At 52.0% G+C, this 25,888-nt stretch overlaps 1 protein-coding gene across 1 annotated transcript in view; it reads right to left on the reverse strand.

The window, feature by feature from the left end:
- LOC144489015 (RING finger protein 112-like) overlaps window positions 1-25,888 on the reverse strand; it is a 51,058-nt gene that overhangs the window by 19,112 nt on the left and 6,058 nt on the right. Inside the window, exon 4 of the mRNA XM_078206963.1 lies at window positions 19,848-19,922. Within this exon, the coding sequence (XP_078063089.1) occupies window positions 19,848-19,922 (75 nt within the window). The remainder of the gene's footprint in view (window positions 1-19,847; window positions 19,923-25,888) is intronic.

A 25,888-nucleotide genomic window follows, 5' to 3' on the forward strand; every position in this document is an offset into this window, starting at 1 on the left:
TACAGCACGGGGTTAGATACAGAGTAAAGCTCCCTCTACACCGTCCCCATCAAACACTCCCAGGACAGGTACAGCACGGGGTTAGATACAGAGTAAAGCTCCCTCTACACGGTCCCCCATCAAACACTCCCAGGACAGGTACAGCACGGGGTTAGATACAGAGTAAAGCTCCCTCTACACCGTCCCCATCAAACACTCCCAGGACAGGTACAGCACGGGGTTAGATACAGAGTAAAGCTCCCTCTACACTGTCCCCATCAAACACTCCCAGGACAGGTACAGCACGGGGTTAGATACAGAGTAAAGCTCCCTCTACACTGTCCCCATCAAACACTCCCAGGACAGGTACAGCACGGGGTTAGATACAGAGTAAAGCTCCCTCTACACTGTCCCCCATCAAACACCCCCAGGACTGGTACAGCATGGGGTTAGATACAGAGTAAAGCTCCCTCTACACTGTCCCCCATCTAACACTCCCAGGACAGGTACAGCACGGGGTTAGATACAGAGTAAAGCTCCCTCGACACTGTCCCCCATCAAACACTCCCAGGACAGGTACAGCACGGGGTTAGATACAGAGTAAAGCTCCCTCGACACTGTCCCCCATCAAACACTCCCAGGACAGGGACAGCACGGGGTTAGATACAGAGTAAAGCTCCCTCGACACTGTCCCCCATCAAACACTCCCAGGACAGGTACAGCACGGGGTTAGATACAGAGTAAAGCTCCCTCTACACTATCCCCATTAAACACTCCCAGGACAGGTACAGCACGGGGTTAGATACAGAGTAAAGCTCCCTCTACACTGTCCCCCATCAAACACTCCCAGGACAGGTGCAGCACGGGGTTAGATACAGAGTAAAACTCCCTCTACACTGTCCCCCATTAAACACTCCCAGGACAGGTACAGCACGGGGTTAGATACAGAGTAAAGCTCCCTCTACACTGTCCCCATCAAACACTCTCAGGACAGCACGCGGTTAGATACAGAGTAAAGCTCCCTCTACACTGTCCCCCACAAAACACTCCCAGGACAGGTACAGCACGGGGTTAGATACAGAGTAAAGCTCCCTCTACACTGTCCCCATCAAACACTCCCAGGACAGGTACAGCACGGGGTTAGATACAGAGTAAAGCTCCCTCTACACTGTCCCCCACAAAACACTCCCAGGACAGGTACAGCACGGGGTTAGATACAGAGTAAAGCTCCCTCTACACTGTCCCCATCAAACACTCCCAGGACAGGTACAGCACGGGGTTAGATACAGAGTAAAGATCCCTCTACACTGTCCCCATCAAACACTCCCAGGACAGCACGCGGTTAGATACAGAGTAAAGCTCCCTCTACACTATCCCCCACAAAACACTCCCAGGACAGGTACAGCACGGGGTTAGATACAGAGTAAAGCTCCCTCTACACTGTCCCCATCAAACACTCCCAGGACAGGTACAGCACGGGGTTAGATACAGAGTAAAGCTCCCTCTACACTGTCCCCCACAAAACACTCCCAGGACAGGTACAGCACGGGGTTAGATACAGAGTAAAGCTCCCTCTACACTGTCCCCATCAAACACTCCCAGGACAGGTACAGCACGGGGTTAGATACAGAGTAAAGCTCCCTCGACACTGTCCCCCATCAAACACTCCCAGGACAGGTACAGCACGGGGTTAGATACAGAGTAAAGCTCCCTCGACACTGTCCCCCATCAAACACTCCCAGGACAGGTACAGCACGGGGTTAGATACAGAGTAAAGCTCCCTCTACACTGTCCCCCATCACAGGACAGGTACAGCACGGGGTTAGATACAGAGTAAAGCTCCCTCTACACTGTCCCCCATCAAACACTCCCAGGACAGGTACAGCACGGGGTTAGATACAGAGTAAAGCTCCCTCTACACTGTCCCCATCAAACACTCCCAGGACAGGTACAGCACGGGGTTAGATACAGAGTAAAGCTCCCTCTACACTGTCTCCATCATAACACTCCCAGGACAGGTACAGCACGGGGTTAGATACAGAGTAAAGCTCCCTCTACACTGTCTCCATCATAACACTCCCAGGACAGGGACAGCACGGGGTTAGATTCAGAGTAAAGCTCCCTCTGCACTGTCCCCCATCAAAGACTCCCAGGACAGGTACAGCACGGGGTTAGATACAGAGTAAAGCTCCCTCTATACTGTCCCCCATCAAACACTCCCAGGACAGGGACAGCACGGGGTCAGATACAGAGTAAAGCTCCCTCTGCACTGTCCCCCATCAAACACTCCCAGGACAGGTACAGCACGGGGTTAGATACAGAGTAAAGCTCCCTCAACACGGTCCCCATCAAACACTCCCAGGACAGGTACAGCACGGGGTTAGATACAGAGTAAAGATCCCTCTACACTGTCCCCATCAAACACTCCCAGGACAGCACGCGGTTAGATACAGAGTAAAGCTCCCTCTACACTGTCCCCCATCAAACACTCCCAGGACAGATACAGCACGGGGTTAGATACAGAGTAAAGCTCCCTCTACACTGTCCCCATCAAACACTCCCAGGACAGGTACAGCACGGTGTTCGATACAGAGTAAAGCTCCCTCTACACTGTCCCCATCAAACACTCCCAGGACAGGTACAGCACGGGGTTAGATACAGAGTAAAGCTCCCTCTACACTGTCCCCATCAAACACTCCCAGGACAGGTACAGCACGGGGTTAGATACAGAGTAAAGCTCCCTCTACACTGTCCCCATCAAACACTCCCAGGACAGGTACAGCACGGGGTTAGATACAGAGTAAAGCTCCCTCTACACTGTCCCCATCAAACACTCCCAGGACAGGTACAGCACGGGGTTAGATACAGAGTAAAGCTCCCTCTACACTGTCCCCATCAAACACTCCCAGGACAGGTACAGCACGGGGTTAGATACAGAGTAACGCTCCCTCTACACTGTCCCATCAAACACTCCCAGGACAGGTACAGCACGGGGTTAGATACAGAGTAAAGCTCCCTGTACACTGTCCCATCAAACACTCCCAGGACAGGTACAGCACGGGGTTAGATACAGAGTAAAGCTCCCTCTACACTGTCCCATCAAACACTCCCAGGACAGGGACAGCACGGGGTTAGATACAGAGTAAAGCTCCCTCTACACTGTCCCATCAAACACTCCCAGGACAGGTACAGCACGGGGTTAGATACAGAGTAAAGCTCCCTCTACACTGTCCCATCAAACACTCCCAGAACAGGTACAGCACGGGGTTAGATACAGAGTAACGCTCCCTCTACACTGTCTCCATCATAACACTCCCAGGACAGGGACAGCACGGGGTTGGATACAGAGTAAAGCTCCCTCTGCACTCTCCCCCATCAAACACTCCCAGGACAGGTACAGCACGGGGTTAGATACAGAGTAAAGCTCCCTCTGTACTGTCCCCCATCAAACACTCCCAGGACAGGGACAGCACGGGGTTAGATACAGAGTAAAGGTCCCTCTGCACTGTCCCCCATCAAACACTCCCAGGACAGGTACAGCACGGGGTTAGATACAGAGTAAAGCTCCCTCTGTACTGTCCCCCATCAAACACTCCCAGGACAGGGACAGCACAGGGTTAGATACAGAGTCAAGGTCCCTCTGCACTGTCCCCCATCAAACACTCCCAGGACAGGTACAGCACGGGGTTAGATACAGAGTAAAGCTCCCTCTACACTGTCCCCATCAAACACTCCCAGGACAGGTACAGCACGGGGTTAGATACAGAGTAAAGATCCCTCTACACTGTCCCCATCAAACACTCCCAGGACAGCACGCGGTTAGATACAGAGTAAAGCTCCCTCTACACTGTCCCCCACAAAACACTCCCAGGACAGGTACAGCACGGGGTTAGATACAGAGTAAAGCTCCCTCTACACTGTCCCCATCAAACACTCCCAGGACAGGTACAGCACGGGGTTAGATACAGAGTAAAGCTCCCTCTACACTGTCCCCATCAAACACTCCCAGGACAGGTACAGCACGGGGTTAGATACAGAGTAAAGCTCCCTCTACACTGTCCCCCATCACAGGACAGGTACAGCACGGGGTTAGATACAGAGTAAAGCTCCCTCTCCACTGTCCCCCATCAAACACTCCCAGGACAGGTACAGCACGGGGTTAGATACAGAGTAAAGCTCCCTCTACACTGTCCCCATCAAACACTCCCAGGACAGGTACAGCACGGGGTTAGATACAGAGTAAAGCTCCCTCTACACTGTCTCCATCATAACACTCCCAGGACAGGTACAGCACGGGGTTAGATACAGAGTAAAGCTCCCTCTACACTGTCCCCCATCAAACACTCCCAGGACAGGTACAGCACGGGGTTAGATACAGAGTAACGCTCCCTCTACACTGTCTCCATCAGAACACTCTCAGGAAAGGGACAGCACGGGGTTGGATACAGAGTAAAGCTCCCTCTGCACTGTCCCCCATCAAAGACTCCCAGGACAGGTACAGCACGGGGTTAGATACAGAGTAAAGCTCCATCTATACTGTCCCCCATCAAACACTCCCAGGACAGGGACAGCACGGGGTTAGATACAGAGTAAAGCTCCCTCTACACTGTCCCCCATCAAACACTCCCAGGGCCGGTACAGCACGGGGTTAGATACAGAGTAAAGCTCCCTCTACACTGTCCCCATCAAACACTCCCAGGACAGGTACAGCACGGGGTCAGATACAGAGTAAAGCTCCCTCTGCACTGTCCCCCATAAAACACTCCCAGGACAGGTACAGCACGGGGTTAGATACAGAGTAAAGCTCCCTCAACACGGTCCCCATCAAACACTCCCAGGACAGGTACAGCACGGGGTTAGATACAGAGTAAAGATCCCTCTACACTGTCCCCATCAAACACTCCCAGGACAGCACGCGGTTAGATACAGAGTAAAGCTCCCTCTACACTGTCCCCCATCAAACACTCCCAGGACAGATACAGCACGGGGTTAGATACAGAGTAAAGCTCCCTCTACACTGTCCCCATCAAACACTCCCAGGACAGGTACAGCACGGTGTTAGATACAGAGTAAAGCTCCCTCTACACTGTCCCCATCAAACACTCCCAGGACAGGTACAGCACGGTGTTAGATACAGAGTAAAGCTCCCTCTACACTGTCCCCATCAAACACTCCCAGGACAGGGACAGCACGGGGTTAGATACAGAATAAAGCTCCCTCTACACTGTCCCATCAAACACTCCCAGGTCAGGTACAGCACGGGGTTAGATACAGAGTAACGCTCCCTCTACACTGTCTCCATCATAACACTCCCAGGACAGGGACAGCACGGGGTTGGATACAGAGTAAAGCTCCCTCTGCACTCTCCCCCATCAAACACTCCCAGGACAGGTACAGCACGGGGTTAGATACAGAGTAAAGCTCCCTCTGTACTGTCCCCCATCAAACACTCCCAGGACAAGGACAGCACGGGGTTAGATACAGAGTAAAACTCCCTCTACACTGTCCCCCATTAAACACTCCCAGGACAGGTACAGCACGGGGTTAGGTACAGAGTAAAGCTCCCTCTACACTGTCCCCATCAAACACTCTCAGGACAGCACGCGGTTAGATACAGAGTAAAGCTCCCTCTACACTGTCCCCCACAAAACACTCCCAGGACAGGTACAGCACGGGGTTAGATACAGAGTAAAGCTCCCTCTACACTGTCCCCATCAAACACTCCCAGGACAGGTACAGCACGGGGTTAGATACAGAGTAAAGCTCCCTCTACACTGTCCCCCACAAAACACTCCCAGGACAGGTACAGCACGGGGTTAGATACAGAGTAAAGCTCCCTCTACACTGTCCCCATCAAACACTCCCAGGACAGGTACAGCACGGGGTTAGATACAGAGTAAAGATCCCTCTACACTGTCCCCATCAAACACTCCCAGGACAGCACGCGGTTAGATACAGAGTAAAGCTCCCTCTACACTGTCCCCCACAAAACACTCCCAGGACAGGTACAGCACGGGGTTAGATACAGAGTAAAGCTCCCTCTACACTGTCCCCATCAAACACTCCCAGGACAGGTACAGCACGGGGTTAGATACAGAGTAAAGCTCCCTCTACACTGTCCCCCACAAAACACTCCCAGGACAGGTACAGCACGGGGTTAGATACAGAGTAAAGCTCCCTCTACACTGTCCCCATCAAACACTCCCAGGACAGGTACAGCACGGGGTTAGATACAGAGTAAAGCTCCCTCGACACTGTCCCCCATCAAACACTCCCAGGACAGGTACAGCACGGGGTTAGATACAGAGTAAAGCTCCCTCGACACTGTCCCCCATCAAACACTCCCAGGACAGGTACAGCACGGGGTTAGATACAGAGTAAAGCTCCCTCTACACTGTCCCCCATCACAGGACAGGTACAGCACGGGGTTAGATACAGAGTAAAGCTCCCTCTACACTGTCCCCCATCAAACACTCCCAGGACAGGTACAGCACGGGGTTAGATACAGAGTAAAGCTCCCTCTACACTGTCCCCATCAAACACTCCCAGGACAGGTACAGCACGGGGTTAGATACAGAGTAAAGCTCCCTCTACACTGTCCCCATCAAACACTCCCAGGACAGGTACAGCACGGGGTTAGATACAGAGTAAAGATCCCTCTACACTGTCCCCATCAAACACTCGCAGGACAGCACGCGGTTAGATACAGAGTAAAGCTCCATCTATACTGTCCCCCATCAAACACTCCCAGGACAGGTACAGCACGGGGTTAGATACAGAGTAAAGCTCCCTCAACACGGTCCCGATCAAACACTCCCAGGACAGGTACAGCACGGGGTTAGATACAGAGTAAAGATCCCTCTACACTGTCCCCATCAAACACTCCCAGGACAGCACGCGGTTAGATACAGAGTAAAGCTCCCTCTACACTGTCCCCCATCAAACACTCCCAGGACAGATACAGCACGGGGTTAGATACAGAGTAAAGCTCCCTCTACACTGTCCCCATCAAACACTCCCAGGACAGGTACAGCACGGTGTTAGATACAGAGTAAAGCTCCCTCTACACTGTCCCCATCAAACACTCCCAGGACAGGTACAGCACGGGGTTAGATACAGAGTAAAGCTCCCTCTACACTGTCCCCATCAAACACTCCCAGGACAGGTACAGCACGGGGTTAGATACAGAGTAAAGCTCCCTCTACACTGTCCCCATCAAACACTCCCAGGACAGGTACAGCACGGGGTTAGATACAGAGATAAGCTCCCTCTACACTGTCCCCATCAAACACTCCCAGGACAGGTACAGCACGGGGTTAGATACAGAGTAAAGCTCCCTCTACACTGTCCCCATCAAACACTCCCAGGACAGGTACAGCACGGGGTTAGATACAGAGTAAAGCTCCCTCTACACTGTCCCATCAAACACTCCCAGGACAGGTACAGCACGGGGTTAGATACAGAGTAAAGCTCCCTCTACACTGTCCCATCAAACACTCCCAGGACAGGTACAGCACGGGGTTAGATACAGAGTAAAGCTCCCTCTACACTGTCCCATCAAACACTCCCAGGACAGGGACAGCACGGGGTTAGATACAGAGTAAAGCTCCCTCTACGCTGTCCCATCAAACACTCCCAGGACAGGTACAGCACGGGGTTAGATACAGAGTAAAGCTCCCTCTACACTGTCCCATCAAACACTCCCAGGACAGGTACAGCACGGGGTTAGATACAGAGTAACGCTCCCTCTACACTGTCTCCATCATAACACTCCCAGGACAGGGACAGCACGGGGTTGGATACAGAGTAAAGCTCCCTCTGCACTGTCCCCATCAAACACTCCCAGGACAGGTACAGCACGGGGTTAGATACAGAGTAAAGATCCCTCTACACTGTCCCCATCAAACACTCCCAGGACAGCACGCGGTTAGATACAGAGTAACGCTCCCTCTACACTGTCTCCATCATAACACTCCCAGGACAGGGACAGCACGGAGTTGGATACAGAGTAAAGCTCCCTCTGCACTGTCCCCATCAAACACTCCCAGGACAGGTACAGCACGGGGTTAGATACAGAGTAAAGCTCCCTCTGTACTGTCCCCCATCAAACACTCCCAGGACAGGGACAGCACGGGGTTAGATACAGAGTAAAGGTCCCTCTGCACTGTCCCCCATCAAACACTCCCAGGACAGGTACAGCACGGGGTTAGATACAGAGTAAAGCTCCCTCTGTACTGTCCCCCATCAAACACTCCCAGGACAGGGACAGCACAGGGTTAGATACAGAGTAAAGGTCCCTCTGCACTGTCCCCCATCAAACATTCCCAGGACAGGTACAGCACGGGGTTAGATACAGAGTAAAGCTCCCTCTACACTGTCCCCATCAAACACTCCCAGGACAGGTACAGCACGGGGTTAGATACAGAGTAAAGATCCCTCTACACTGTCCCCATCAAACACTCCCAGGACAGCACGCGGTTAGATACAGAGTAAAGCTCCCTCTACACTGTCCCCCACAAAACACTCCCAGGACAGGTACAGCACGGGGTTAGATACAGAGTAAAGCTCCCTCTACACTGTCCCCATCAAACACTCCCAGGACAGGTACAGCACGGGGTTAGATACAGAGTAAAGCTCCCTCTACACTGTCCCCATCAAACACTCCCAGGACAGGTACAGCACGGGGTTAGATACAGAGTAAAGCTCCCTCTACACTGTCCCCCATCACAGGACAGGTACAGCACGGGGTTAGATACAGAGTAAAGCTCCCTCTCCACTGTCCCCCATCAAACACTCCCAGGACAGGTACAGCACGGGGTTAGATACAGAGTAAAGCTCCCTCTACACTGTCCCCATCAAACACTCCCAGGACAGGTACAGCACGGGGTTAGATACAGAGTAAAGCTCCCTCTACACTGTCTCCATCATAACACTCCCAGGACAGGTACAGCACGGGGTTAGATACAGAGTAAAGCTCCCTCTACACTGTCCCCATCAAACACTCCCAGGACAGGTACAGCACGGGGTTAGATACAGAGTAAAGCTCCCTCTACACTGTCCCCCATCAAACACTCCCAGGACAGGTACAGCACGGGGTTAGATACAGAGTAAAGATCCCTCTGCACTGTCCCCCATCAAAGACTCCCAGGACAGGTACAGCACGGGGTTAGATACAGAGTAAAGCTCCATCTATACTGTCCCCCATCAAACACTCCCAGGACAGGGACAGCACGGGGTTAGATACAGAGTAAAGCTCCCTCTACACTGTCCCCCATCAAACACTCCCAGGACCGGTACAGCACAGGGTTAGATACAGAGTAAAGCTCCCTCTACACTGTCCCCATCAAACACTCCCAGGACAGGTACAGCACGGGGTCAGATACAGTGTAAAGCTCCCTCTGCACTGTCCCCCATAAAACACTCCCAGGACAGGTACAGCACGGGGTTAGATACAGAGTAAAGCTCCCTCAACACGGTCCCCATCAAACACTCCCAGGACAGGTACAGCACGGGGTTAGATACAGAGTAAAGATCCCTCTACACTGTCCCCATCAAACACTCCCAGGACAGCACGCGGTTAGATACAGAGTAAAGCTCCCTCTACACTGTCCCCCATCAAACACTCCCAGGACAGATACAGCACGGGGTTAGATACAGAGTAAAGCTCCCTCTACACTGTCCCCATCAAACACTCCCAGGACAGGTACAGCACGGTGTTAGATACAGAGTAAAGCTCCATCTACACTGTCCCCATCAAACACTCCCAGGACAGGTACAGCACGGTGTTAGATACAGAGTAAAGCTCCCTCTACACTGTCCCCATCAAACACTCCCAGGACAGGGACAGCACGGGGTTAGATACAGAATAAAGCTCCCTCTACACTGTCCCATCAAACACTCCCAGGACAGGTACAGCACGGGGTTAGATACAGAGTAACGCTCCCTCTACACTGTCTCCATCATAACACTCCCAGGACAGGGACAGCACGGGGTTGGATACAGAGTAAAGCTCCCTCTGCACTCTCCCCCATCAAACACTCCCAGGACAGGTACAGCACGGGGTTAGATACAGAGTAAAGCTCCCTCTGTACTGTCCCCCATCAAACACTCCCAGGACAGGGACAGCACGGGGTTAGATACAGAGTAAAGCTCCCTCTACACTGTCCCCATCAAACACTCTCAGGACAGCACGCGGTTAGATACAGAGTAAAGCTCCCTCTACACTGTCCCCCACAAAACACTCCCAGGACAGGTACAGCACGGGGTTAGATACAGAGTAAAGCTCCCTCTACACTGTCCCCATCAAACACTCCCAGGACAGGTACAGCACGGGGTTAGATACAGAGTAAAGCTCCCTCTACACTGTCCCCCACAAAACACTCCCAGGACAGGTACAGCACGGGGTTAGATACAGAGTAAAGCTCCCTCTACACTGTCCCCATCAAACACTCCCAGGACAGGTACAGCACGGGGTTAGATACAGAGTAAAGATCCCTCTACACTGTCCCCATCAAACACTCCCAGGACAGCACGCGGTTAGATACAGAGTAAAGCTCCCTCTACACTGTCCCCCACAAAACACTCCCAGGACAGGTACAGCACGGGGTTAGATACAGAGTAAAGCTCCCTCTACACTGTCCCCATCAAACACTCCCAGGACAGGTACAGCACGGGGTTAGATACAGAGTAAAGCTCCCTCTACACTGTCCCCCACAAAACACTCCCAGGACAGGTACAGCACGGGGTTAGATACAGAGTAAAGCTCCCTCTACACTGTCCCCATCAAACACTCCCAGGACAGGTACAGCACGGGGTTAGATACAGAGTAAAGCTCCCTCGACACTGTCCCCCATCAAACACTCCCAGGACAGGTACAGCACGGGGTTAGATACAGAGTAAAGCTCCCTCGACACTGTCCCCCATCAAACACTCCCAGGACAGGTACAGCACGGGGTTAGATACAGAGTAAAGCTCCCTCTACACTGTCCCCCATCACAGGACCGGTACAGCACGGGGTTAGATACAGAGTAAAGCTCCCTCTACACTGTCCCCCATCAAACACTCCCAGGACAGGTACAGCACGGGGTTAGATACAGAGTAAAGCTCCCTCTACACTGTCCCCATCAAACACTCCCAGGACAGGTACAGCACGGGGTTAGATACAGAGTAAAGCTCCCTCTACACTGTCTCCATCATAACACTCCCAGGACAGGTACAGCACGGGGTTAGATACAGAGTAAAGCTCCCTCTACACTGTCTCCATCATAACACTCCCAGGACAGGGACAGCACGGGGTTAGATTCAGAGTAAAGCTCCCTCTGCACTGTCCCCCATCAAAGACTCCCAGGACAGGTACAGCACGGGGTTAGATACAGAGTAAAGCTCCCTCTATACTGTCCCCCATCAAACACTCCCAGGACAGGGACAGCACGGGGTCAGATACAGAGTAAAGCTCCCTCTGCACTGTCCCCCATCAAACACTCCCAGGACAGGTACAGCACGGGGTTAGATACAGAGTAAAGCTCCCTCAACACGGTCCCCATCAAACACTCCCAGGACAGGTAGAGCACGGGGTTAGATACAGAGTAAAGATCCCTCTACACTGTCCCCATCAAACACTCCCAGGACAGCACGCGGTTAGATACAGAGTAAAGCTCCCTCTACACTGTCCCCCATCAAACACTCCCAGGACAGATACAGCACGGGGTTAGATACAGAGTAAAGCTCCCTCTACACTGTCCCCATCAAACACTCCCAGGACAGGTACAGCACGGTGTTAGATACAGAGTAAAGCTCCCTCTACACTGTCCCCATCAAACACTCCCAGGACAGGTACAGCACGGGGTTAGATACAGAGTAAAGCTCCCTCTACACTGTCCCCATCAAACACTCCCAGGACAGGTACAGCACGGGGTTAGATACAGAGTAAAGCTCCCTCTACACTGTCCCCATCAAACACTCCCAGGACAGGTACAGCACGGGGTTAGATACAGAGTAAAGCTCCCTCTACACTGTCCCCATCAAACACTCCCAGGACAGGTACAGCACGGGGTTAGATACAGAGTAAAGCTCCCTCTACACTGTCCCCATCAAACACTCCCAGGACAGGTACAGCACGGGGTTAGATACAGAGTAACGCTCCCTCTACACTGTCCCATCAAACACTCCCAGGACAGGTACAGCACGGGGTGAGATACAGAGTAAAGCTCCCTCTACACTGTCCCATCAAACACTCCCAGGACAGGTACAGCACGGGGTTAGATACAGAGTAAAGCTCCCTCTACACTGTCCCATCAAACACTCCCAGGACAGGGACAGCACGGGGTTAGATACAGAGTAAAGCTCCCTCTACACTGTCCCATCAAACACTCCCAGGACAGGTACAGCACGGGGTTAGATACAGAGTAAAGCTCCCTCTACACTGTCCCATCAAACACTCCCAGGACAGGTACAGCACGGGGTTAGATACAGAGTAACGCTCCCTCTACACTGTCTCCATCATAACACTCCCAGGACAGGGACAGCACGGGGTTGGATACAGAGTAAAGCTCCCTCTGCACTCTCCCCCATCAAACACTCCCAGGACAGGTACAGCACGGGGTTAGATACAGAGTAAAGCTCCCTCTGTACTGTCCCCCATCAAACACTCCCAGGACAGGGACAGCACGGGGTTAGATACAGAGTAAAGGTCCCTCTACACTGTCCCCCATCAAACACTCCCAGGACAGGTACAGCACGGGGTTAGATACAGAGTAAAGCTCCCTCTGTACTGTCCCCCATCAAACACTCCCAGGACAGGGACAGCACAGGGTTAGATACAGAGTAAAGGTCCCTCTGCACTGTCCCCCATCAAACACTCCCAGGACAGGTACAGCACGGGGTTAGATACAGAGTAAAGCTCCCTCTACACTGTCCCCATCAAACACTCCCAGGACAGGTACAGCACGGGGTTAGATACAGAGTAAAGATCCCTCTACACTGTCCCCATCAAACACTCCCAGGACAGCACGCGGTTAGATACAGAGTAAAGCTCCCTCTACACTGTCCCCCACAAAACACTCCCAGGACAGGTACAGCACGGGGTTAGATACAGAGTAAAGCTCCCTCTACACTGTCCCCATCAAACACTCCCAGGACAGGTACAGCACGGGGTTAGATACAGAGTAAAGCTCCCTCTACACTGTCCCCATCAAACACTCCCAGGACAGGTACAGCACGGGGTTAGATACAGAGTAAAGCTCCCTCTACACTGTCCCCCATCACAGGACAGGTACAGCACGGGGTTAGATACAGAGTAAAGCTCCCTCTCCACTGTCCCCCATCAAACACTCCCAGGACAGGTACAGCACGGGGTTAGATACAGAGTAAAGCTCCCTCTACACTGTCCCCATCAAACACTCCCAGGACAGGTACAGCACGGGGTTAGATACAGAGTAAAGCTCCCTCTACACTGTCCCCCATCAAACACTCCCAGGACAGGTACAGCACGGGGTTAGATACAGAGTAACGCTCCCTCTACACTGTCTCCATCAGAACACTCCCAGGAAAGGGACAGCACGGGGTTGGATACAGAGTAAAGCTCCCTCTGCACTGTCCCCCATCAAAGACTCCCAGGACAGGTACAGCACGGGGTTAGATACAGAGTAAAGCTCCATCTATACTGTCCCCCATCAAACACTCCCAGGACAGGGACAGCACGGGGTTAGATACAGAGTAAAGCTCCCTCTACACTGTCCCCCATCAAACACTCCCAGGAACGGTACAGCACGGGGTTAGATACAGAGTAAAGCTCCCTCTACACTGTCCCCATCAAACACTCCCAGGACAGGTACAGCACGGGGTCAGATACAGAGTAAAGCTCCCTCTGCACTGTCCCCCATAAAACACTCCCAGGACAGGTACAGCACGGGGTTAGATACAGAGTAAAGCTCCCTCAACACGGTCCCCATCAAACACTCCCAGGACAGGTACAGCACGGGGTTAGATACAGAGTAAAGATCCCTCTACACTGTCCCCATCAAACACTCCCAGGACAGCACGCGGTTAGATACAGAGTAAAGCTCCCTCTACACTGTCCCCCATCAAACACTCCCAGGACAGATACAGCACGGGGTTAGATACAGAGTAAAGCTCCCTCTACACTGTCCCCATCAAACACTCCCAGGACAGGTACAGCACGGGGTTAGATACAGAGTAAAGCTCCCTCTACACTGTCCCCATCAAACACTCCCAGGACAGGTACAGCACGGGGTTAGATACAGAGTAAAGCTCCCTCTACACTGTCCCCATCAAACACTCCCAGGACAGGGACAGCACGGGGTTAGATACAGAATAAAGCTCCCTCTACACTGTCCCATCAAACACTCCCAGGACAGGTACAGCACGGGGTTAGATACAGAGTAACGCTCCCTCTACACTGTCTCCATCATAACACTCCCAGGACAGGGACAGCACGGGGTTGGATACAGAGTAAAGCTCCCTCTGCACTCTCCCCCATCAAACACTCCCAGGACAGGTACAGCACGGGGTTAGATACAGAGTAAAGCTCCCTCTGTACTGTCCCCCATCAAACACTCCCAGGACAGGGACAGCACGGGGTTAGATACAGAGTAAAGGTCCCTCTGCACTGTCCCCCATCAAACACTCCCAGGACAGGTACAGCACGGGGTTAGATACAGAGTAAAGCTCCCTGTGTACTGTCCCCCATCAAACACTCCCAGGACAGGGACAGCACAGGGTTAGATACAGAGTAAAGGTCCCTCTGCACTGTCCCCCATCAAACACTCCCAGGACAGGTACAGCACGGGGTTAGATACAGAGTAAAGCTCCCTCTACACTGTCCCCATCAAACACTCCCAGGACAGGTACAGCACGGGGTTAGAGACAGAGTAAAGCTCCCTCTACACTGTCCCCCATCAAACATTCCCAGGACAGATACAGCACGGGGTTAGATACAGAGTAAAGCTCCCTCTACACTGTCCCCCATCAAACACTCCCAGGACAGATACAGCACGGGGTGAGATACAGAGTAAAGCTCCCTCTACACTGTCCCCATCAAACACTCCCAGGACAGGTACAGCACGGGGTTAGATACAGAGTAAAGCTCCCTCGACACTGTCCCCCATCAAACACTCCCAGGACAGGTCCAGCACGGGGTTAGATACAGAGTAAAGCTCTCTCAACACTGTCCCCCATCAAACACTCCCAGGACAGGTACAGCACGGGGTTAGATACAGAGTAAAGCTCCCTCTACACTGTCCCCATCAAACACTCCCAGGACAGGTACAGCACAGGGTTAGATACAGAGGAAACTCCCTCTACACTGTCCCCATCAAACACTCCCAGGACAGGTACAGCACGGGGTTAGATACAGAGTAAAGCTCCCTCTACACTTTCCCCCATCAAACACTCCCAGGACAGGTACAGCACGGGGTTCGATACAGAGTAAAGCTCCCTCTACACTGTCCCCATCAAACACTCCCAGGACAGGTACAGCACGGGGTTAGATACAGAGTAAAGCTCCCTCTACACTGCCCCCCATCAAACACTCCCAGGACAGGTACAGCACGGGGTTAGATACAGAGTAAAGCTCCCTCTACACTGCCCCCCATCAAACACTCCCAGGACAGGTACAGCACGGGGTTAGATACAGAGTAAAGCTCCCTCTACACTGTCCCCATCAAACACTCCCAGGACAGGTACAGCACGGGGTTAGATACAGAGTAAAGCTCCCTCTACACTGTCCCCATCAAACACTCCCAGGACAGGTACAGCACGGGGTTAGATACAGAGTAAAGCTCCCTCTACACTGTCCCATCAAACACTCCCAGGACAGGTACAGCACGGGGTTAGATACAGAGTAACGCTCCCTCTACACTGTCTCCATCATAACACTCCCAGGACAGGGACAGCACGGGGTTAGATACAGAGTAAAGCTCCCTCTGTACTGTCCCCCATCAAACACTCCCAGGACAGGGACAGCACGGGGTTAGATACAGAGTAAAGGTCCCTCTGCACTGTCCCCCATCAAACACTCCCAGGACAGGTACAGCACGGGGTTAGATACAGAGTAAAGCTCCCTCTGTACTGTCCCCCATCAAACACTCCCAGGACAGGGACAGCACAGGGTTAGATACAGAGTAAAGGTCCCTCTGCACTGTCCCCCATCAAACACTCCCAGGACAGGTACAGCACGGGGTTAGATACAGAGTAAAGCTCCCTCTACACTGTCCCCATCAAACACTCCCAGGACAGGTACAGCACGGGGTTAGATACAGAGTAAAGCTCCCTCTACACTGTCCCCCATCAAACACTCCCAGGACAGATACAGCACGGGGTTAGATACAGAGTAAAGCTCCCTCTACACTGTCCCCCATCAAACACTCCCAGGACAGATACAGCACGGGGTGAGATACAGAGTAAAGCTCCCTCTACACTGTCCCCATCAAACACTCCCAGGACAGGTACAGCACGGGGTTAGATACAGAGTAAAGCTCCCTCTACACTGCCCCCCATCAAACACTCCCAGGACAGGTACAGCACGGGGTTAGATACAGAGTAAAGCTCCCTCTACACTGCCCCCCATCAAACACTCCCAGGACAGGTACAGCACGGGGTTAGATACAGAGTAAAGCTCCCTCTACACTTTCCCCCATCAAACACTCCCAGGACAGGTACAGCACAGGGTTAGATACAGAGTAAAGCTCCCTCTACACTTTCCCCCATCAAACACTCCCAGGACAGGTACAGCACAGGGTTAGATACAGAGTAAAGCTCCCTCTACACTTTCCCCCATCAAACACTCCCAGGACAGGTACAGCACAGGGTTAGATACAGAGTAAAGCTCCCTCTACACTTTCCCCCATCAAACACTCCCAGGACAGGTACAGCACAGGGTTAGATACAGAGTAAAGCTCCCTCTACACTGTCCCCATCAAACACTCCCAGGACAGGTACAGCATGGGGTTAGATCCAGAGTAAAGCTCCCTCTACACTGCCCCCCATCAAACACTCCCAGGACAGGTACAGCACGGGGTTAGATACAGAGTAAAGCTCCCTCTACACTGCCCCCCATCAAACACTCCCAGGACAGGTACAGCACGGGGTTCGATACAGAGTAAAGCTCCCTCTACACTGTCCCCATCAAACACTCCCAGGACAGGTACAGCACGGGGTTAGATACAGAGTAAAGCTCCCTCTACACTGTCCCCATCAAACACTCCCAGGACAGTTACAGCACGGGGTTAGATACAGAGTAAAGCTCCCTCTACACTGTCCCCATCAAACACTCCCAGGACAGGTACAGCACGGGGTTAGATACAGAGTAAAGCTCCCTCTACGCTGTCCCCATCAAACACTCCCAGGACAGGTACAGCACGGGGTTAGATACAGAGTAAAGCTCCCTCTACACTGTCCCCCATCAAACACTCCCAGGACAGGTACAGCACGGGGTTAGATACAGAGTAAAGCTCCCTCTACACTGCCCCCCATCAAACACTCCCAGGACAGGTACAGCACGGGGTTAGATACAGAGTAATGCTCCCTCTACACTGCCCCCCAGCAAACACTCCCACGACAGGTACAGCACGGGGTTAGATACAGAGTAAAGCTCCCTCTACACTGTCCCCATCAAACACTCCCAGGACAGGTACAGCACGGGGTTAGATACAGAGTTATGCTCCCTCTACACTGTCCCCCATCAAACACTCCCAGGACAGGTACAGCACGGGGTTAGATACAGAGTAAAGCTCCCTCTACACTGTCCCCCATCAAACACTCCCAGGACAGGTACAGCACGGGGTTAGATACAGAGTAAAGCTCCCTCTTCCCTGTCCCCCATCAAACACTCCCAGGACAGGTACAGCACGGGGTTCGATACAGAGTAAAGCTCCCTCTACACTGTCCCCCATCAAACACTCCCAGGACAGGTACAGCACGGGGTTAGATACAGAGTAAAGCTCCCTCTTCACTGTCCCCCGTCAAACACTGATAGAGGTCTACAAACCGATGAGAGACAGAGACAGGGGGGGACAGTCAGAGGCTTTTTCCCCAGGGTGGAAGTGTCAATGACACGGAGGGGGCACAGGTTCAAGGTGAGAGGGGGAAAGTTTAAGGGAGATGTGCGCGGGATGTTTTTCACACAGAGAGTGGTGGGTGCCTGGAACGCACGGCCAGAGGGGGTGGTGGAAGCAGGCGCATTAGCAACATTTAAGAGGCATCTGGATGGGTCCATGAATAGGGAGGGAATCGAGGGATACGGAACGGTATCAGGCTTGGAGGGTCGAAGGGCCTGTCCCTGTGCTGGAGTGTTCTTTATTTTATTTTCCAGAGGTGTACTGAAAGCTCCGGGACTGTTAACCTAAGACCGAGAAACAAAGGAAGAGAGAGAGCAAATATGCCTGAGATTGGCTAAATAATTTTAAAGAAGGTTTTGAGTCTATCTTTCACTTGATTGGAACTCAGAATGAGCAGTTAAGAATTGTGTTTCGTCATGTTTAATTCAAGTTGAAATTTATTTATTCGTCACAAGTTAGGCTGACATTAACACCGCAATGAATTTACTGTGAAAATCCCCCAGTCGCTACACTACGGCACCTGTTCGGGTAACACTGAGGGACAATTTAACATGGCCAATCCACCTAACCTACACATCTTTGGACACTAAGGGACAATTTAGCATGGCCAATCCACCTAACCTACACATCTTTGGACACTAAGGGACAATTTAGCATGGCCAATCCCCCTAACCTACACATCTTTGGACACTAAGGGGTAATTTAGCATGGCCAATCCCCCTAACCCGCACATCTTTGGACACTGAGGGAGAATTTAACATGGCCAATCCACCTAACCCGCACATCTTTGGACACTAAGGGACAATTTAGCATGGCCAATCCACGTAACCCGCACATCTTTGGACACTGAGGGAGAATTTAGCATGGCCAATCCCCCTAACCCGCACATCTTTGGACACTAAGGGACAATTTAGCATGGCCAATCCCCCTAACCCGCACATCTTTGGACACTGAGGGAGAATTTAGCATGGCCAATCCACCTAACCTACACATCTTTGGACACTAAGGGGCAATTTAGCATGGCCAATCCACCTAACCCGCACATCTTTGGACACTAAGGGGCAATTTAGCATGGCCAATCCACCTAACCTACACATCTTTGGACACGAAGGGACAATTTAGCACGGCCAATCCACCTAACCTGCACATCTTTGGACACTAAGGGGCAATTTAGCATGGCCAATCCACCTAACCTGCACATCTTTGGACACTAAGGGACAATTTAGCATGGCCAATCCCCCTAACCTACACATCTTTGGACACTAAGGGGCAATTTAGCATGGCCAATCCACCTAACCCGCACATCTTTGGACACTAAGGGGCAATTTAGCATGGCCAATCCACCTAACCCACACATCTTTGGACACTAAGGGACATTTTAGCATGGCCAATCCACCTAACCCACACATCTTTGGACACTAAGGGGCAATTTAGCATGGCCAATCCACCCAACCCACACATCTTTGGACACTAAGGGACAATTTAGCACGGCCAATCCACCTAACCTGCACATCTTTCGGAATGTGGGAGGAAACCGGAGCACCCGGAGGAAACCCATGTGGACACAGCGGGAATGTGCAAACTCTTCACAGACAGTGACCCGAGCCGGGAATCAGACCCGGGTCCCTGGCACCATGAGACAGCAGTGCTAACTCACTGTGCCACGTGTTCAATGTTAAGCTACTTCATTTGTTATAGCTAAACTGGGCTGTTAAATAAAGAAAGCTTTGGTAAAAGCTTCCGAGATTCTTAGTCAGAGACGGAACAAGCTTAACTTAATTACATTCATAATACCTGCTCCTTGATGTATGTTTCATAGTCACTCACTATCTTCTTGGTAAGTTTCATGTTCCAAATGGCCTCTGACATCTGATAAGAAAAATCTTCATTAAATAAAAACACTGACGAATAATTATTGCCACTTACAGCAGATAATTATTCACTGGTGTCTCTCGGTCCCCTCTCTCTCTCTCTCAGGGTGATATCTGTACACTGACTGGTGTCTCTCAGTCCTCTCTCTCTCTCTCAGGGTGATATCTGTACACTGACTGGTGTCTCTCAGTCCCCTCTCCCTCTCTCTCTCTCAGGGTGATATCTGTACACTGACTGGTGTCTCTCAGTCCCCTCTCTCCCTCTCTCTCTCAGGGAGATATCTGTACACTGACTGGTGTCTCTCAGTCCCCTCTCTCTCTCTCAGGGAGATATCTGTACACTGACTGGTGTCTCTCAGTCCCCTCTCTCTCTCTCAGGGTGATATCTGTACACTGACTGGTGTCTCTCAGTCCTCTCTCTCTCTCTCAGGGTGATATCTGTACACTGACTGGTGTCTCTCAGTCCCCTCTCCCTCTCTCTCTCTCAGGGTGATATCTGTACACTGACTGGTGTCTCTCAGTCCCCTCTCTCCCTCTCTCTCTCAGGGAGATATCTGTACACTGACTGGTGTCTCTCAGTCCCCTCTCTCTCTCTCAGGGAGATATCTGTACACTGACTGGTGTCTCTCAGTCCTCTCTCTCTCACAGGGTGATATCTGTACACTGACTGGTGTCTCTCAGTCCTCTCTCTCTCTCTCTCAGGGGGATATCTGTACACCGACTGGTGTCTCTCAGTCCCCTCTCTCTCTCTCTCAGGGGGATATCTGTACACTGACTGGTGTCTCTCAGTCCCCTCTCTCTCTCTCTCTCTCTCAGGGAGATATCTGTACACTGACTGGTGTCTCTCAGTCCCCTCTCTCTCTCTCAGGGAGATATCTGTACACTGACTGGTGTCTCTCAGTCCCCTCTCTCTCTCTCAGGGAGATATCTGTACACTGACTGGTGTCTCTCAGTCCTCTCTCTCTCTCAGGGAGATATCTGTACACTGACTGGTGTCTCTCAGTCCTCTCTCTCTCTCAGGGAGATATCTGTACACTTCCTGGTGTCTCTCAGTCCCCTCTCTCTCTCTCAGGGAGATATCTGTACACTGACTGGTGTCTCTCAGTCCTCTCTCTCTCTCAGGGAGATATCTGTACACTGACTGGTGTCTCTCAGTCCCCTCTCTCTCTCTCAGGGAGATATCTGTACACTGACTGGTGTCTCTCAGTCCTCTCTCTCTCACAGGGTGATATCTGTACACTGACTGGTGTCTCTCAGTCCTCTCTCTCTCTCTCTCAGGGGGATATCTGTACACTGACTGGTGTCTCTCAGTCCCCTCTCTCTCTCTCTCTCTCAGGGGGATATCTGTACACTGACTGGTGTCTCTCAGTCCCCTCTCTCTCTCTCAGGGAGATATCTGTACACTGACTGGTGTCTCTCAGTCCCCTCTCTCTCTCTCAGGGAGATATCTGTACACTGACTGGTGTCTCTCAGCCCCCTCTCTCTCTCTCAGGGAGATATCTGTACACTGACTGGTGTCTCTCAGTCCTCTCTCTCTCTCAGGGAGATATCTGTACACTGACTGGTGTCTCTCAGTCCTCTCTCTCTCTCAGGGAGATATCTGTACACTGACTGGTGTCTCTCAGTCCCCTCTCTCTCTCTCAGGGAGATATCTGTACACTGACTGGTGTCTCTCAGTCCTCTCTCTCTCTCTCAGGGAGATATCTGTACACTGACTGGTGTCTCTCAGTCCTCTCTCTCTCTCTCAGGGAGATATCTGTACACTGACTGGTGTCTCTCAGTCCCCTCTCTCTCGCAGGGAGATATCTGTACACTGACTGGTGTCTCTCAGTCCCCTCTCTCTCTCAGGGAGATATCTGTACACTGACTGGTGTCTCTCAGTCCCCTCTCTCTCTCTCTCAGGGAGATATCTGTACACTGACTGGTGTCTCTCAGTCCCCTCTCTCTCTCAGGGAGATATCTGTACACTGACTGGTGTCTCTCAGTCCTCTCTCTCTCTCAGGGAGATATCTGGACACTGACTGGTGTCTCTCAGTCCTCTCTCTCTCTCTCAGGGAGATATCTGTACACTGACTGGTGTCTCTCAGTCCCCTCTCTCTCTCTCTCTCTCAGGGAGATATCTGTACACTGACTGGTGTCTCTCAGTCCCCTCTCTCTCTCAGGGAGATATCTGTACACTGACTGATGTCTCTCAGTCCCCTCTCTCTCTCTCAGGGAGATATCTGTACACTGACTGGTGTCTCTCAGTCCCCTCTCTCTCTCTCAGGGAGATATCTGTACACTGACTGGTGTCTCTCAGTCCCCTCTCCCTCTCTCAGGGAGATATCTGTACACTGACTGGTGTCTCTCAGTCCCCTCTCTCTCTCTCAGGGAGATATCTGTACACTGACTGGTGTCTCTCAGTCCCCTCTCCCTCTCTCAGGGAGATATCTGTACACTGACTGGTGTCTCTCAGTCCCCTCTCTCTCTCAGGGAGATATCTGTACACTGACTGGTGTCTCTCAGTCCTCTCTCTCTCAGGGGGATATCTGTACACTTACTGGTGTCTCTCAGTCCTCTCTCTCTCTCAGGGAGATATCTGTACACTGACTGGTGTCTCTCAGTCCCCTCTCTCTCTCTCTCAGGGAGATATCTGTACACTGACTGGTGTCTCTCAGTCCCCTCTCTCTCTCAGGGAGATATCTGTACACTGACTGGTGTCTCTCAGTCCCCCCTCTCTCTCAGGGAGATATCTGTACACTGACTGGTGTCTCTCAGTCCCCTCTCTCTCTCTCTCTCTCTCAGGGAGATATCTGTACACTGACTGGTGTCTCTCAGTCCTCTCTCTCTCTCAGGGAGATATCTGTACACTGACTGGTGTCTCTCAGTCCTCTCTCTCTCTCAGGGAGATATCTGTACACTGACTGGTGTCTCTCAGTCCTCTCTCTCTCAGGGGGATATCTGTACACTGACTGGTGTCTCTCAGTCCTCTCTCTCTCAGGGAGATATCTGTACACTGACTGGTGTCTCTCAGTCCCCTCTCTCTCTCAGGGAGATATCTGTGCACTGACTGGTGTCTCTCAGTCCTCTCTCTCTCTCTCAGGGAGATATCTGTACACTGAATGATGTCTCTCAGTCTTCTCTCTCTCAGGGAGATATCTGTACACTGACTGGTGTCTCTCAGTCCTCTCTCTCTCTCTCAGGGAGATATCTGTACACTGACTGGTGTCTCTCAGTCCCCTCTCTCTCTCAGGGAGATATCTGTGCACTGACTGGTGTCTCTCAGTCCCCCCTCTCTCTCTCTCAGGGGGATATCTGTACACTGACTGGTGTCTCTCAGTCCCATCTCTCTCTCTCAGGGAGATATCTGTACACTGACTGGTGTCTCTCAGTCCCCCCTCTCTCTCTCAGGGAGATATCTGTACACTGACTGGTGTTTCTCAGTCCCCTCTCTCTCTCTCTCTCTCTCAGGGAGATATCTGCACACTGACTGGTGTCTCTCAGTCCCCCCTCTCTCTCTCAGGGAGATATCTGTACACTGACTGGTGTCTCTCAGTCCTCTCTCTCTCAGGGAGATATCTGTACACTGACTGGTGTCTCTCTGTCCCCTCTCTCTCTCAGGGAGATATCTGTACACTGACTGGTGTCTCTCAGTCCCCTCTCTCTCTCTCAGGGAGATATCTGTACACTGACTGGTGTCTCTCTGTCCCCTCTCTCTCTCTCAGGGAGATATCTGTACACTGACTGGTGTCTCTCAGTCCCCTCTCTCTCTCTCTCAGGGAGATATCTGTACACTGACTGGTGTCTCTCAGTCCCCGCTCTCTCTCAGGGAGATATCTGTACACTGACTGGTGTCTCTCAGTCCCCTCTCTCTCTCTCTCTCGGGGAGATATCTGGACACTGACTGGTGTCTCTCAGTCCCCTCTCTCTCGGGGAGATATCTGTACACTGACTGGTGTCTCTCAGTCCCCTCTCTCTCTCGGGGAGATATCTGTACACTGACTGGTGTCTCTCAGTCCCCTCTCTCTCTCTCAGGGAGATATCTGTACACTGACTGGTGTCTCTCAGTCCCCTCTCCCTCTCTCAGGGAGATATCTGTACACTGACTGGTGTCTCTCAGTCCCCTCTCTCTCTCTCTCAGGGAGATATCTGTACACTGACTGGTGTCTCTCAGTCCCCTCTCCCTCTCTCAGGGAGATATCTGTACACTGACTGGTGTCTCTCAGTCCCCTCTCTCTCTCAGGGAGATATCTGTACACTGACTGGTGTCTCTCAGTCCTCTCTCTCTCAGGGGGATATCTGTACACTTACTGGTGTCTCTCAGTCCTCTCTCTCTCTCAGGGAGATATCTGTACACTGACTGGTGTCTCTTAGTCCTCTCTCTCTCTCTCAGGGAGATATCTGTACACTGACTGGTGTCTCTCAGTCCCCTCTCTCTCTCTCTCAGGGAGATATCTGTACACTGACTGGTGTCTCTCAGTCCCCTCTCTCTCTCAGGGAGATATCTGTACACTGACTGGTGTCTCTCAGTCCCCTCTCTCTCTCAGGGAGATATCTGTACACTGACTGGTGTCTCTCAGTCCTCTCTCTCTCAGGGGGATATCTGTACACTGACTGGTGTCTCTCAGTCCTCTCTCTCTCAGGGAGATATCTGTACACTGACTGGTGTCTCTCAGTCCCCTCTCTCTCTCAGGGAGATATCTGTGCACTGACTGGTGTCTCTCAGTCCTCTCTCTCTCTCTGGGAGATATCTGTACACTGACTGATGTCTCTCAGTCTTCTCTCTCTCAGGGAGATATCTGTACACTGACTGGTGTCTCTCAGTCCTCTCTCTCTCTCTCAGGGAGATATCTGTACACTGACTGGTGTCTCTCAGTCCTCTCTCTCTCTCAGGGAGATATCTGTACACTGACTGGTGTCTCTCAGTCCCCTCTCTCTCTCAGGGAGATATCTGTGCACTGACTGGTGTCTCTCAGTCCCCCCTCTCTCTCTCTCAGGGGGATATCTGTACACTGACTGGTGTCTCTCAGTCCCATCTCTCTCTCTCAGGGAGATATCTGTACACTGACTGGTGTCTCTCAGTCCCCCCTCTCTCTCTCAGGGAGATATCTGTACACTGACTGGTGTTTCTCAGTCCCCTCTCTCTCTCTCTCTCAGGGAGATATCTGTACACTGACTGGTGTCTCTCAGTCCCCTCTCTCTCAGGGAGATATCTGCACACTGACTGGTGTCTCTCAGTCCCCCCTCTCTCTCTCAGGGAGATATCTGTACACTGACTGGTGTCTCTCAGTCCTCTCTCTCTCAGGGAGATATCTGTACACTGACTGGTGTCTCTCTGTCCCCTCTCTCTCTCAGGGAGATATCTGTACACTGACTGGTGTCTCTCAGTCCCCTCTCTCTCTCTCAGGGAGATATCTGTACACTGACTGGTGTCTCTCTGTCCCCTCTCTCTCTCTCAGGGAGATATCTGTACACTGACTGGTGTCTCTCAGTCCCCTCTCTCTCTCTCAGGGAGATATCTGTACACTGACTGGTGTCTCTCAGTCCCCGCTCTCTCTCAGGGAGATATCTGTACACTGACTGGTGTCTCTCAGTCCCCTCTCTCTCTCTCTCTCTCTCGGGGAGATATCTGTACACTGACTGGTGTCTCTCAGTCCCCTCTCTCTCAGGGGGATATCTGTACACTGACTGGTGTCTCTCAGTCCCCTCTCTCTCTCAGGGAGATATCTGTACACTGACTGGTGTCTCTCAGTCCCCTCTCTCTCATGGAGATATCTGTACACTGACTGGTGTCTCTCAGTCCCCTCTCTCTCTCAGGGAGATATCTGTACACTGACTGGTGTCTCTCAGTCCCCTCTCTCTCTCTCAGGGAGATATCTGTACACTGACTGGTGTCTCTCAGTCCCCTCTCTCTCTCTCTCTCGGGGAGATATCTGTACACTGACTGGTGTCTCTCAGTCCCCTCTCTCTCGGGGAGATATCTGT

The sequence above is a fragment of the Mustelus asterias genome, unplaced genomic scaffold (assembly GCF_964213995.1).
Source record: "Mustelus asterias unplaced genomic scaffold, sMusAst1.hap1.1 HAP1_SCAFFOLD_1924, whole genome shotgun sequence".
NCBI classification, from domain to species: domain Eukaryota; kingdom Metazoa; phylum Chordata; class Chondrichthyes; order Carcharhiniformes; family Triakidae; genus Mustelus; species Mustelus asterias.